Source organism: Plectropomus leopardus, chromosome 15, assembly GCF_026936395.1.
Source record: "Plectropomus leopardus strain MGB_pleo_1.0 chromosome 15, ASM2693639v1, whole genome shotgun sequence".
Classification (NCBI taxonomy): domain Eukaryota; kingdom Metazoa; phylum Chordata; class Actinopteri; order Perciformes; family Serranidae; genus Plectropomus; species Plectropomus leopardus.
The window spans coordinates 26,288,751-26,302,912 of NC_142190.1; the positions used below are offsets into that span (position 1 = coordinate 26,288,751).

At 39.3% G+C, this 14,162-nt stretch overlaps 2 protein-coding genes across 5 annotated transcripts; both read right to left on the bottom strand.

Annotated features, from left to right (window-relative positions):
• Positions 1–1,186: 1,186 nt before the first annotated feature.
• mtmr2 (myotubularin related protein 2) lies at positions 1,187–8,346 on the bottom strand. 4 transcript variants are annotated; one of them, XM_042499716.2, is made up of 16 exons: positions 8,073–8,346; positions 6,684–6,786; positions 6,565–6,588; positions 6,358–6,421; positions 6,114–6,208; positions 5,928–6,032; positions 5,492–5,596; positions 5,323–5,406; positions 5,089–5,238; positions 4,807–4,995; positions 4,499–4,684; positions 3,284–3,490; positions 3,101–3,193; positions 2,902–3,015; positions 2,593–2,769; positions 1,187–2,482 (listed from the first exon to the last, which is right to left on the bottom strand). In XM_042499716.2, the coding sequence occupies exons 1-16, from the start codon at positions 8,150–8,152 to the stop codon at positions 2,318–2,320; spliced, it is 1,941 nt and encodes a 646-aa protein (XP_042355650.1). In that variant the 5' UTR covers positions 8,153–8,346; the 3' UTR covers positions 1,187–2,317. The 4 variants fall into 4 exon arrangements, with proteins under 4 accessions (XP_042355650.1, XP_042355649.1, XP_042355648.1 ...); XM_042499715.2 differs by having other exon boundaries at positions 6,358–6,424; XM_042499714.2 differs by having other exon boundaries at positions 6,553–6,588.
• A 1,085-nt stretch (positions 8,347–9,431) lies between these two features.
• Positions 9,432–11,975, bottom strand: cwc15 (CWC15 spliceosome associated protein). The gene is made up of 7 exons (XM_042499665.2): positions 11,854–11,975; positions 10,910–11,057; positions 10,638–10,750; positions 10,402–10,502; positions 10,212–10,322; positions 9,946–10,082; positions 9,432–9,865 (listed from the first exon to the last, which is right to left on the bottom strand). Exons 2-7 carry the CDS (start codon positions 11,044–11,046, stop codon positions 9,736–9,738), a joined length of 729 nt encoding a protein of 242 aa, XP_042355599.1. The 5' UTR covers positions 11,047–11,057; positions 11,854–11,975; the 3' UTR covers positions 9,432–9,735.
• Between the last annotated feature and the right edge of the window lie 2,187 nt (positions 11,976–14,162).

Here is a 14,162-nt window from a genome sequence, read left to right on the forward strand (position 1 = left end):
TCTGAAAATTGTGGGACAACTAACAATCAGTTAACATTAACATTCAATTCACATTGTTAGAATGAGTTTATTGGAGGGTTGAGTAATTTCTATCGGTCTCAAATTTTTTCTTTAATGTATCCAGTTAGGAAGTCCCTGTATAACCCAGTTCAAGATCTTATACAGCTATATAAAACTCTCATTGGTATTTTAAACAAAAGACTCAAAAGACAGCTTTTAGCATTTGGTGCGCTGTCAGAAGCTGAAATGGTAAAATAGGAAGTGGGTAGACTCTACTTTACCTCAGCTACTATGATGGATGGAAAGATGGACCTATCAGTTTCAGTTCCTGTCTCTTTTTCTGACCTTTCCCCTCTGAGTCAGTTCAACTTCTGTAAACCTTATGTTCACCGTCTCCGTCTCACAGGCTGTGTTTTCACCTCCTCTCTCAAGAATTTCTGGGACCACGAGGAGTAGAATTAGGAATAGTTTTGCTGGATCACAATGAAAACTTGTGATGAGTCAATGGAGAAATAATGTAAACAGTGCTTTCTTCAAAAACATTCTTCACTCTCACAATTAAAAAAAAAGACCCCAAAAGTTTGCAAAAAGTTGACTACATAGTATCAGTATATTTATTAGTTAAACATTTTAATATATCTTAACATTTGACAATACAGTTTTCTTTTTCTGCTGCCTGCAGTATATCTATTCTAAAAAAAAAAGAAGTTTTGGAAGCACCTCAGCCTCACTTCAGCCGTGTGGAAATATGTTCATATTTTAATAGCCATACATTTTTCAAGGAAGAGCGATTCAATAAGAGGCATTACAAATTATTTCTAAGTGATAGGCATTTAGCAACAAAAGTGAGGGGAATAACAATTCCATTAATAATTCAAGGATGACCTCCAGCATATTTATGGCTAGTCATTTAATATTAAGGTGTGAGAGTGAAACAGCTTGAATATGACTATGCTAATGTTTTCATAGCAATCGCAGCCTAATCTTAGCCTCCAGCACAACCACACTGTTAATGTCAGACTTCATTTATTACAAAAGGCACTCTTGTATATTATGGAAAGCCGGTAATCATAACAAGAGATAATGAATGCTAATGTCACTTAAGTGCTGCAGTCATTTGAAACACAATAATCGGGTAAAGCTAAGAAATAAACTGGAGGCTAATGTAACAAACCATACTGACTCCTTGAAGCTGAGTCCTGTGTTTATTGCAAGTATTTGAATTATGCAGGAGAAATGATAACTAACACTGTATTCATTGTTTTACCTTGGCAATTAAAAACTGTGCACACTTTTCTCTCATTATTCTCCCAATCAGTCATTCAGAGCAAGGCACAGATATTCATTAAACTTAGAAAAACAAAAACACCCAGAGCAAATTATTAGTTGTTACGCACTCTTCTGCCTTTAAAAACATACAGTCTGATACTAGCTTTAAAAAGCATGTGTAAGAAATGTTCACACTAACATTTTAGTAAGTAACAGATTTACTATTTACTCATTCAAATTAACTATTGCATATTCTGTGTCGCTTATTAATAATGCATGGGGATATTTTGTATCAACTGATGAAGAGTGTGGGACATATGTACAAGACTGGACTAAAGGATAATAAATAACTAGTTAGAAAAATGAAACTTACAAAACTTAAATCACTCGCTGAGAGGAATGCAGTATATGACACATTATGTATTAATAAAAAAACAAAACAAATATTTGGTCACAATAAGCTAAAAGCACTGCCTTGTGCCAACTTATTTAATGCACTCTATGTCTATTTTTTTAGAAGCAGCTAAAATTACAGCCCTTTAGCTACATTGTATTCATTTAACAACTCCCAAGCTATTTAGTGGGTTTTAGTAATAGAGCTTGAAATTTTGCAGTAATGCACATCTTCACAATTGCTTCAGCTGCTCTGCTTTCAAATCATCCATACATTTGCAGTGTCAAGGAATGAAGTGTGTTTCTATAAAGTGTGTAAGGCATACATATTTTACCCGAGTAATATTTTAGTGTACTCAAAAATGATCAACACTGATTGTAGGTAGGTCGATATGCTAAACAGTACTCGCTATTCTGGTTACATGTCCTCTCAACCCGGGAGGAAGAGTAAAATATGGCTGTAGTAAAGCAGTCTGAGACAGACACTTTTGACCTGTGAGAGGTGCAAACACATCAGACTTTTGGTGGTGGTTTATTAAGTGTATCACCCAAAAAGGCAGTTTGGCACACAGGTCCTTCGTGGCGCCACATGTTGACAGCTACTACACCCTCTCACAGGTAGGATTCTGCGACCGGCCCAAGGGTCTAAGTCGTGTCAAACAAATGTCTGCACAGGCGTGATGGAGCGTGTGGGGGAGCCCGCCCGCTCAGAGGAAGAAGAGGCTGAGCGGTTGGTCACCTCTCGCTGCAACTCGTCCACTCTCTTCTGCAGCTCGGCGCGCTTCGCCAGCAGCTCCTTGTAGCGCTGGTGAACAGGTTCCTTGCACAAAAACAAAAGTTAAAGGTGAAGTTTAGCCACTAAAATGGAGCATGTGTGGAGTGCAAACAATTTCTTTAGAAAACACTTAAGAAACAAGTTTCTCAACATACCTGAGGCCTCATGCGAGGGTTCCAGCGGATGTAGTAGCCGACCCAAAGCTCCAGGTGGCGTAAGCTGACTACGGGGAACAGCACATGGTTGGAATAGTTGACATACAAAGGATTGGTAAACTCCTCCAGCTGGCTGTTTATGTAAGACCACAACGATACCGTTCTCTTGGGAATCTCCTGCAAAATAAAAGGTGTGTTTGTCATTAACACTGAATGCACAATAAGCCAGTAACAAACTTTCTGCTTCACCCTTTTTGTAATATTTTACTTTTTAAAAGTCTCTTTTTGGGAGAAACAAAATGCTCTTACTTCTTTCAACCTCTGCTGTTCGCTGTTACACAAGAATGTCCCAAACAGGCAGCTGTACAGGTGGTCCAGTATGGTTACCAGGAAGTATTCATTAAACTCAAAGGCTGCAGGAAACTTGAATAAAAACAGTTTCATTAGTCTCCTTAAAAGAGCACGTTATTTTAAAAAATTCTTCCACCTATGACCACTTATTGCTTACCTGGCGAGTCAACTGCCAGACACAGTCGATGAACTGAATAAAAACAGGAGAGCGGTCTGCGTCTGTGTGGTTCTTATCGCCATGACCGATACGCTTAAAGAAGAGGAAAGATCAATCAGTGATGCAATCAGAAAGACACCACATGTGGTTTCTGAAACCGAAAGTGTGTAAGAGTGCATTTACCAGCTGGAAGCGGTGACCGAAGCTCAGCCACTCTTTCTCAAGCAGCACCTCGAACCCGCGAATGGTGCGGTAGTAACCGTCCAGCATGAGCATGGCCAAGGAGGTGAGCTGGGCTGTGCGGTCCCAGCCGTCACTGCAGTGCACCACCACTGATGTTTTCCCAGACTCCACCTTGTCTGCAATTCGCAGCGCTCCTGCCAGGATCAGCTAAAGACACATACACATAAACAACAAGGTGAAGAGACTGGAAACTGGCTCATCTTGGATTTTTATACCTAATTTCTCTCCTTGAAAGATTCAGTTGGTGTCTTGACATAGTTAGGTGTCGTGTTGAAGGCACAGTGAGAAAAGGGGCAAAACAGTCCTTCACCCTGGCCTGTTAATGCTGGGGAAGCATGGTTTTTAAACTCATAAGAGAGACATTATTACATTTCCTGCAGATCTGATTAGTTGTTATTACCGTAGTATCAGTGCCCTACAGCCATTGACATGATGGTGCAATAGACTAGCATGTTTTTAGTGAATTTCATGCATGTTTCGAGACAGCCCAGCAGCGCTAAAGTTACTCAACATCATTAGCCTATGTTCTGGCAATATGTTTTAAGGTTATCACACAGAGACTTGAAACCTTACGGGCTACAGGTCCCTGAAGGCTCACAACTGTTTCTAACCCTGTTTGGATAAAGTGTTCGTTCAATCAGAAACAGCCCCGAACACACTAGACACCAGTTAAAGAAAGTCATTTTAGCGTGCAGAAAGCATAATTTCACATCTAATGGGGTGATTTAAGGGTTTATTTCAAGGAAAACAAATCTGGCAATTGTTAAAACATAAAAGAAAAACCGGATGGTTTTTCTAAATGTTGTATGTTTGTTTGTGTCATCTATATATGAAGTGTGTTTTATGATGATAAAATTACTGTTAAAAACAAGCACTTTCAGTGATGATAAACTGATGGTGCAAACATGCCCCAAGTTTCATTGGCTCTACCGGTTGAAGCACTCTCGCCCAGTTTTTTTTAAAAAAATTAATTGTTCCTATTAGTCACTTAGACACAAAAACATGGACAAGTACGCAATGAAAAAACTTCTCCTTAACTCTTATAGTGAATGCTTTATTTTCTGTCTTGGTGTTGAAGGATGGGCTGTTTTGAAGGTGTTCCCATAAATACCAACTGTCGCTATCACAATCACAATGATGCATCTCTATATTCACCTTAATGTGCTCAAGCCAATGAGTGGACTCCAGGTTGGACAGCCAATGGGAGTCCTCGATGTTGGGGTAGACCACATCCTTCAGCTTGCGGAGGGACTCTCTCATCACGTGGATGTTGTGAATATCCAAAAACACCAGCTCGGCGTTTTGATACGCATCCTCGCTTTCGTAACCACCGCCTTTCATCTGAAGAACAAAAAACACAAGTGGAGACAGAACAGGTGGTGAGACAGCTCATCCATTTGGCAAAAAGAGCTTCCTTAAAAACTATATGAGGATAGTTTTTCTTTTAAGAATATCTAATAAACCTTGTTGGCAGCAGCGTTGACACTGGGCCTCGCATCAAAAATAAAAAGTTTATGGGACTGCGCATTTGCGTCCATGATCGCCTGGAGGTATTTCTCATCCTCTTTGCTGCGCTTTCCGTTGACTCCAACCATGGGCTGACTGCAGCGCGTCACTGTCGCCTGGCTCTCTGGATGGATCCATGACAACACCTACACACAGAGCAAAACAGAATATGAACACAGACAGTCCAACAAACCAGCTGCACAGGAGCCAAAGTTAAATAATTATGAAGCGTCACTCACAGGTATCCGTCCCTTTGCTCTGAAGGCAGCGACTCTCTTCAGCTCTTCGTCTGGTATGTTGACAGGCACCGCCAGGGTTGATGGGTAGGTGTCACAAACCTCATAGTGGTCGTTTACTTTTGTTATCCTCCAGCTTTCATTGGGTATACCCTTTACAAACACACCAGCAACAAACCTAATGAGCTTTCTGTCACATTACGCTAAACAGTTGCACCCTGTTGTTTTTTTAAATACCTGTCTTTTGTATTCAGAGACGGCGTCATACACCTTCCATCCGTTTTCAGGAAACACTTGCCCATATTCAAAGGCAAAGATTTGCTGTGGGGAGTGGAAGAGAAGTTCAGCAGTCAGGAGACAGCGAGGAGCTACAGTGTCAGAGACAGAGCGGCTGAGGATCACTCACCAGCCCGTTGGAAACAGGAAACGCAAATTTCACCAGCACTTCGAAAATGGACTTCCTGAGTGTGTCCTCCATTTGTTTGTGTGCAAATCGCAGATTGCGCATATCCTGCAGAAAAGCAGAGCAGCAAGTCACGGTCAAACGGCTGTATGCAGAGATAGCAGAAAAAGCAATTACAGGTGCTAACATTATGCTGTTGTGGACACAGCTTGTTCAGAGGCCCACTTTTTCTCAGTGACCCTAAATTTCTGAAGGATTGTTTACATTGTTTACATAGCAGTGATGAAAAGATGTTCATCTTCTTCTTCCTCAGCCTACGCACTGAAGAACTGTCATCTACTGTGCTGTCTGTATATTCTTATATCTGTCAGCTGTACACCACTGAATCGCTATTTACAACCAGTGTTTTTATTCCAGACTGTTTCCACATCTTACTCACCTTGCAAACTAGTCCATAGGACACATCACCACGGCTTGACGCACTTCCAATCTTTTCCACACGACTCACCACCCCGAGGGGCAGGTCCAGCACAAACGCTGGCTCCTAGAGACCAACAACACATTAACTAAAGCTGAATGATTCTTGGACAAATTTGCAATGCTTCTTGAAATTAACGAAGCATACCCTGTCCATGCATCTGAAGAAAAGCCTGTAGTTGGTAACGGTCACTGTTCCCCTCAGTGCTCCGATGAAAGGACAGAAGTAGGTAACATCTTGGGCTACAGAATTAAAGAAGAAAAATAAGCTTCATCAGTCAAGATTAGCAAATGTATAAAATATTGCTTTAATGTGGAAGAAAGCTGCTTTGCCTTTAATACATGCAAGTTGTTTTGATTAGAGTTGTGATTGCAGCAAAGACAGAACCTACCCATGTCTTGCACAGTTTCATTTGGAAGTAACTGCGGCTCTTCTTTGTCTGATTCTCTAAGAACCTGCTGGAAACAGAAGATACAACTTAGACCTGAATGTAATGCAGTCTGTTGACTTGGACAATGCCATTTGCTAAATTAATCAACATAATTATTATCATTCAAAGACTAATACTGAATAGTATGTAACTCACAAGATGGCATACCTTGGCAGCAGTTTTGGGTCTAACCTGAAAGGTGCAGAAAAGAAGAGTCACGGTTCGATCACTATCATTAGGATTAATGAAGCAGCAGCATGTCAGTGTACTGTGTGCAGGCCACTAACCCTGAGCTCAGGGGAGAGCTCTGTGGACGTGGCCACAGAGTCAGAGGACATGGCAGAGGGCGGCTTGGCCTGGGCAGAGCGGTCAGAGCGAGAGGTAGAAGTGCTGGAGAGAGATAACATGATAACTGATGTAGTAGTCTTTATATAGTCTAAGGGTGTAACCACACTCATTTCTCATCGCAGGACACTTGCGGCAACACCATTATTTGACAAATAATGAGCTTAATTAGAAAAATTGTTGAATAAATATGATTTTATTTGAAAAAGCTGAGTCGCACCTTGGGATTCTTAGAGACTGTTCTTTTTTTAAGATGGTGCATTAGTTTGTTTTGTGGTTGTTGTTTTGTTTTTTTTGTTTTATCTACACTGACGCTAGAAATATTTTTTTGAGCCTCCACTACCTCCACTATAAATGAGTTATAAAACTTACCCTTTGATGTTTAAATGTTAAAAGTTGAAGACGAAATCCTACAGTTGAAAACAAAAGAAAGTTTCTTTTTTTACTCCTGTCATGCATACTGGTTAGTAAGAGCAAACAGTTTGGTTTTGGCCAACTTTTAAATGAGACATAAAATAAAATAATTCCGATGAAACATCACTGTTTTAGGCTCAGATTTGGTTACTTTTGTTTTTTTTACCTGTTTCTGGCTATGATAAATGGAGTAAGTTTTGCAGTTTTTAAAGAAAACATGCCTTCCAAATCCACGTTAAAATATATACAGCAATTTCAGTTTGTGTGCCCCTCCTCTAAGCCCAAAATAAATTCAAAAAAACATTAATCTCCTGTGCATAAGTTATTTGATATGATCCCCCCTTTTTGAAACCACCCTCTCCCCTCCCATAAACTACGAACAGTCCCTTAAAGATTCAGTCACACTGAGTAAGGATAAATGCCAAGTCCCTTGATGCATCAGGTATGACTAGGAAATTGTGCGGATTTTTAACATTATTTTCAGATGACTGATACCCAAAGAAATAATTTACTGTTCTAAACTATTATGGACACCTCAGTCCATACAGGAACGATGGTACGGGTTTTATCTATTAGTCAGATTGAGTATGCGAAAATACTCCTTACGGACATTTGCATATATTTTCATATCCCCAAATGATTAGTCGACCATTTGATTTAAAGGGATAGCAGCCGACAATGACAAGAGCCATTAAATGGGGCCGTAACTTACTGTCGACATCATTGGTCGTTTCATGGCAGGTTATCAACCACACTGGATTATTTGTCGAGTTTTATAGTCACTTCTTAAGGGTTACAAAACTACACAATTATTAGAGATGTTACCTGATGTTATAAAACATAAATATAACGCCTTCTGTTAGTTTCAAAACTTTTAGCTAGCTTAGAAAGCGATGTGTTGTGGTGGGTTTAGCTACCTCGACAATGAATCAACACTCGGCTGTCGGGACGAGGAGCGCTTCGAGCCCAAACTGTCGATGCTGCCGCTCTTCTCCATCTTCTCCTGCCTCGGCTGTGTGGTCGGCTGGCAGTGTGGAGCCCGAGAGTGCGATACAGAGCCGTCTGTCCACCGAAGAATGTCTTTAAATCCCCCCTCGGAGTACAGTAAATCCGCACAAACAAAAGGAAGCTGCCATGTTTTCCCAGCAGCCTTCCAATCCCTGTCACAGGGAGGGGATTGTTGGACATGGCGCCGCGTGCAGGCCGACTCGAGTATCGACTGGAGTATCGGCTGGTCGCGTGCTGCCTTCACTGACTGCTGTGTACGTTTTGACGTGCACAAACATTTACGTGTATTATTTCAAATATTCAAAATATAATGTAATAAAATTTAAAATATAATATTATTGCTGTGCATTTAAAAAGCAAATAGAATTATATCTTCGAACTATTTTGGGTAAAACACCATACACACACGTGCATTGATGCGGTATGTCTTCGTACATTCTCGATGTTTCCTGTCCGATAATTAATTGGGGTTGAGTTTATCTGCTTGAAGCTGGCACAATTTGTAAAAAGACAGCTGCAATACAGTTTAATGTACTGAACATTTAGCATATCTTATTCATTTATATATTAAAAGTTGAATGTGAGTATTTAGGGACTGTTAGTTACTTGTGAGAGGGGAGGGAGTGGTGCAAAACTGGGGAGGCACTTTAATGTGTTTAAACACTGGAGAGGGAGTTACGTTTTTTGATTTGATTTGACAAGAGACACTCCACTTTAAAGAGTCATATTTTGTGTTTATTATAAATACCCTCAGAATCCCAAAACATACAGGTGGGTTTTAAAGGCCCGTTTTATTTAAAAATCACACAATTTATCATAGCCAGAAATCGTGAAATATGGCTATTTATTTATTGATGGTGGAGGGAGGCTGATGCAATTTTAACCAGTCTCTTAGAGACTTCGAACGATATATATATATATATATATATATATATATATATATATATATATATATATATACACACACATGTAAATATGTGTGTGTACAAGTGTGTGTACCCCTGACTCTGATAAAATACCATCCCTTAAAGATTACTATAGTCTATGCCAGCAACTAACTTACATTATTTCCTGTGAATATTACATCGGGGATTAGGTTTCTAGATTAGATATTTCTTTAGTCTATACTCAATGAGAACTGCAATAAATACCGTACCAAAAAATGAGGATAAAATTAAGTAGGAGGTCAAATATTTGAAAATCAGTGTGTTGTGAAGAGCTCATTCTCGGCAATGGCATCATTTTTTCTCAGAAATTCCTGCAAGCAATTTTTTAAACACAGTCTGAAAGATTTTGTTTATTGAAGTTTATGTTTAAAAAAAAAACACCTACAGAGAGACTCAGATGTTGAATCACAGTTAACAATTTCATCAAACTTTCATGAGCTTTATTTAAAGGATGTAACTCACCAACTCATATCATTTATATACACAACATTTTACTTGATGACTGTACAAATACTAATGCATTTGAATACAGACCGTATTTGAATGACATCTATCATTCTTGGAACAAAGTGTTGGAGACAAAAGAAATTAGATTAAAAAAAAACAAACAAAAAAACAACGTCCTTTACTTTACATATTTCTCCATGAATTTCTTGTGAAACTCAGAGCGCAGTGTGTCATTGACAAAGCGTTTCTCCTTCCGTGCTTCGTCCACTCCTTTGGCGCAATTCTTGAATACAACATCATCATCCCACCTAGAAAAGTAATAAAGTTTTTATTTTTTTTCTTCAAACACAACACTCATGTTGTGCATACGTGTGTGTTTGTGAGATACCTTCTCTTGACTCTGAATGTGTTCTGTGTCTGCGTCATCTGCTGTTGCTGCTGCTGCCCTGCCAGATTGATCAATGGATTGCCACTCAAGATATTCTCCATGCGAATCCTCTCCTCCTCTGCCTTTTGCTCTCGCTCCTAAGATGGGAAAAGAAACAAAGCCACTAAAAAACTGAAGTAACCTCCTTGCAAACGTAACTTGTGTCTTAATTTGGTAAATGTGCTGTCGACCTGGTACAAACACGTCAGTCTGAAATGATACTTTACTTTGCGTTCTTGCTCTTCAGCCCGCTCCTTCTTGATCTTCTCCAGCTCTGCCAGAAGAGCTGCAGTGTCGTCATCATCACTGTCCTCCTCAGAGTCCTCATCCTCATCGTCCTATAAAAAAAACAGCCTCATCAGGAACAGAGCTTAATGAGTGCTAATCGCCCTTAATTCTTGCAGTGCAAGCACTTACATCAGTGAGAGGGTCATCAGCATCAAGATTGGCCGCTGGGATCTGATCCAGTCTGGGCCTCTTTGAAGACGATGACGAAGATGATGATGATGTGGTGTGCTCTGGAAAATTAGGGTCAATAAAGTATTTTAAGCAGCTGTTTTCATGGGTAGAAACTTTAGAAAAATGAGGGAGAAATACATGCTAAAATACATTTAAAAGAAAAAAATAAGTGTAATATGTTCAGAAAGACAAACCTCTTGGTCCTCTTTCTCTGGTCTTTTCACGTGCAGCTACACGCTCCCTCTCCTCCAGCTCCCTGCGGAAGTCACGGGCACGCACCTCCTCTGGGGCATCCTGGGTAGGTTGCCTGAGGACATGAAAACATTTGGTGAAAAAAAAAAGTTTTCCTTCCTGCATATATCCACTCATGGAGTGAACAGACAGAGGGTGCAGTAGGAAAGTAAAATACTGGATCTAAACCAGCAAGCAGTGCACTCAAAGACACTCTGATGTTTGATATACTGACCTGTACTTGATCTTGGTGTGACCCGGAAGATCTCGACTTGAATACTGCTTGGACAAGGCACTCAAATCTCCCCCTCCTTCTCCTTTACCCCTACCTCCTCTTGCTGGCTCAAATGTTGGTCTCGCAGCTGTAGTCATCTTTGATGGCTCTGTTGTAGCAACACATGAGAGGAGTAAAGACATGGACCAAAAAGTAAAGTGATGCTCATAACGGGGCACACAAGACCCGGGAACAATTACACCAAGAGGGAAAGCTAGATAGATACGCAAAGAGGCAGCTGATGAAAATACAGCAATAACTTGTTAATAATGAGGCAGCAGAATCAATCGTGCACCATTTCTCTGCAGGGAAAGGGTGAAATCACCTCTGAATTACAGACGATATGGTTGAGTGGTAACGCAGTTGTGTAAAGTAAAAGCATTTATGTTTCTATCATTGGTTGAGAGACACTTGGATAATATGAGTGTATCTATAGTCTCGGGGCTTTATGATCCTCAGCTCAGCATCCTCTTAATTTGACTCATTAAGATCTTTCAAATGGCTTGATGTTTTCGACATTGTTTTTCCCCCAGGTCAGTTGTTGATGTTGGTTTCCCTGGGTGGATATGTTGTGAGAGAAGCATACCCAATAATAAAATAATAAGCTTAGCAATATATTAAATATGTCTTTGGGCTGATCAGATTATAAACATTGTTATCGTCTCTGGGTGACATATTTGCCTCTTCTCGTTTAAGTACAGAACACAAGCTAGCCAGTTAGCCCCCACAGCTAATAATGTGCTAGCATGCTAACCTGATCGAACAACGCTGTTATGGAGGAAAACAAGGCTAATTCGTTTCACTGCCCTACTCTGTTTTGTCTTAAGTAGCACAGACATGTATCTTTTATTTAAATAAAAACAGAAATTCAAACTATAAAATTAAAATACAGGAAAAACACTTACGGAGCCGCTAACACACGAGAAAAAGAAGAGCCGACACCACGGGCGACGTCACTTCCTGTAGTAACGTGAAAGGGGGAAAAGATGCGTTCAGAAACACTTGGATATTAGAAAACACTAGAAACCTACTTACTGAATGATTTAATTTAATTTATCGTGAAATTAATAGCCTGGGTTATTATTTGCTTAAATCACTGAATCAGCAGTGTCTGGCGTCTGGCTTTTCATTCCTTTCTCACAAACCTTGCTCAGCAAAGACAGAAATACCATCAAATTATTTATTTAACCTTTTGAGACCTGGGCAAATTGACTTTATTCAAAAAACATGGAAAGAAGGTAATGAGCAACAAGAGAAGAAATGACCCAATTAATGATCAATGTTGTTTTGTTGCTGTAACTAGTACTAAAAAAAATAGCCTATTCTACAGTTTCTACATCTAATCCAAACATACCAAGCATCCGCTCCACCAGAAAATTATATCCACTTATCTCATGTAAAGCAACCTGTTACATACAATTCTGCATTAATTCCAGCACCCTTGAACTCTGCAGCATTGTATTACTGTTTACAGATTACACTGTGTTGTTGTATATATTTACATGTATAGGCTGCATGGTAGTCAAATGTTAATTATGTTGTTAATGTTTATGTGTTGTGTTAATGTTTGCCTTGTTCAACTTTGTTGTCCATGTTCTAGCTGTATGTCTATATTCTGCATTTTTACATTGAGAGCAAGAAGGGAAACAAACATTCAAATTCCTTGTATGTACACACACACACACACACACACACACACACACACACACACACACACACACCCACACACACACACACACACACACACACACACACACACACACACACACACACACACACACATGCCTTCTTTTAAATAATAATTAAAGCTGATTCTGTTCACAGGAATGTGCAGTATTGTAGTGAAGAAGGTAGGGGGCAGATTTTATCAGAAAGCTATCATCAAAGCTCAACTTGCCTGGCCTTGTATGCCTTGAATGTCACATATGTGTTGGCTGTAACTCTTAACTGTCAGGTTTTCAAAATTGTAATATGGTTTCATTTAAACAACACGTGCAGGCCATACAACACAGATGAAATACACACACGAGTAACACACTGAGGTGAAAAAGACAGGGGACAACACAGGGCAAATTTCTACAAATTTTAACGCTTTGAAACTTGAACAAATTGTCTTAATTTCTTTCCAAAACATGGGCAGAATACAGTGAGCAACTTGAAAAAAATAGAAAAAATGACCTGAAAATTAGCACCAATAAAAACCAAAAACAATAACAAAACCAAAAGTAAAAAAAAGTAGAACAACATTAAGGAAATGACCTGAAAAAATACTTAAAATAATAAGAATTCTGGAAAATAATTTTAAGGCTATTATGGCAATTATTAATCATTTTTGGACATTTTCACCTTGCTTTAAATTTTTTTTCTTTATATTTATACATTTCCTGAAATTTGCAGGACATTTCTTGCAAAGTGTTTAATTGTAATTTTCCTAAGTTTTTCAAAGATAGCAAACAAAGTTGCTCTGGGTGTGAAGGTTTAAAATATTTGTGAGGGGATCTGAATGCAGCAAGTTCCAAATAGTTACTAGGCAGAGACTTTAGTATTTGTAATTGTTGTTCTGGACAGTGTAGACCTCTCGAGGTGAGGTCTCATAACAATAAATCATGAAGTCCAGTTTTTAAAACTAACATGAAAGTGAATGACAGCATAAAAAGCCAAACCAGAATGGCCCCAGAAAAACAAGGTCCTTCAGCTCTCAGTCAATTTCTATTTGAACTTTATTGTCCCCAGCGGGGAGATTTGTCCTGCGGCCAGGTGACACACAGAACACACATACTTGAACCCAACATACAATCATAACAAAATACATTTTAAAACTTTAAAATCAGAGCACATACATTTGTAAATCTTAGATTTGATAGTAAAAAAATATTATTTGTTTGCAGATTTCCAAATTTTTTTTAATTTTTATTTCCAGTTTTCACTTCTTCCCATATAATTTGACATACATTTTAATGACACAAAAATGCAGTTAGGGACAGCATGTACCCTCCTGTTTGTGTGCCACATATTTCATTGAGCAAAACGTCAGTTCCCATTCCACAGTTGTGTGTCAGTTCTGCATGTTCTATATGCCATGAATCACTTTTCACGATCTTGTTTTGATAACTTTCTGTCGGAGAGTTTTTACTGAGGATGTTGGCTGAGGTTCAAAGATGCAAACCAACGTGGGAGGTTCGGCTGGATTCCTGAAATCTTATGTGTCAAAAAG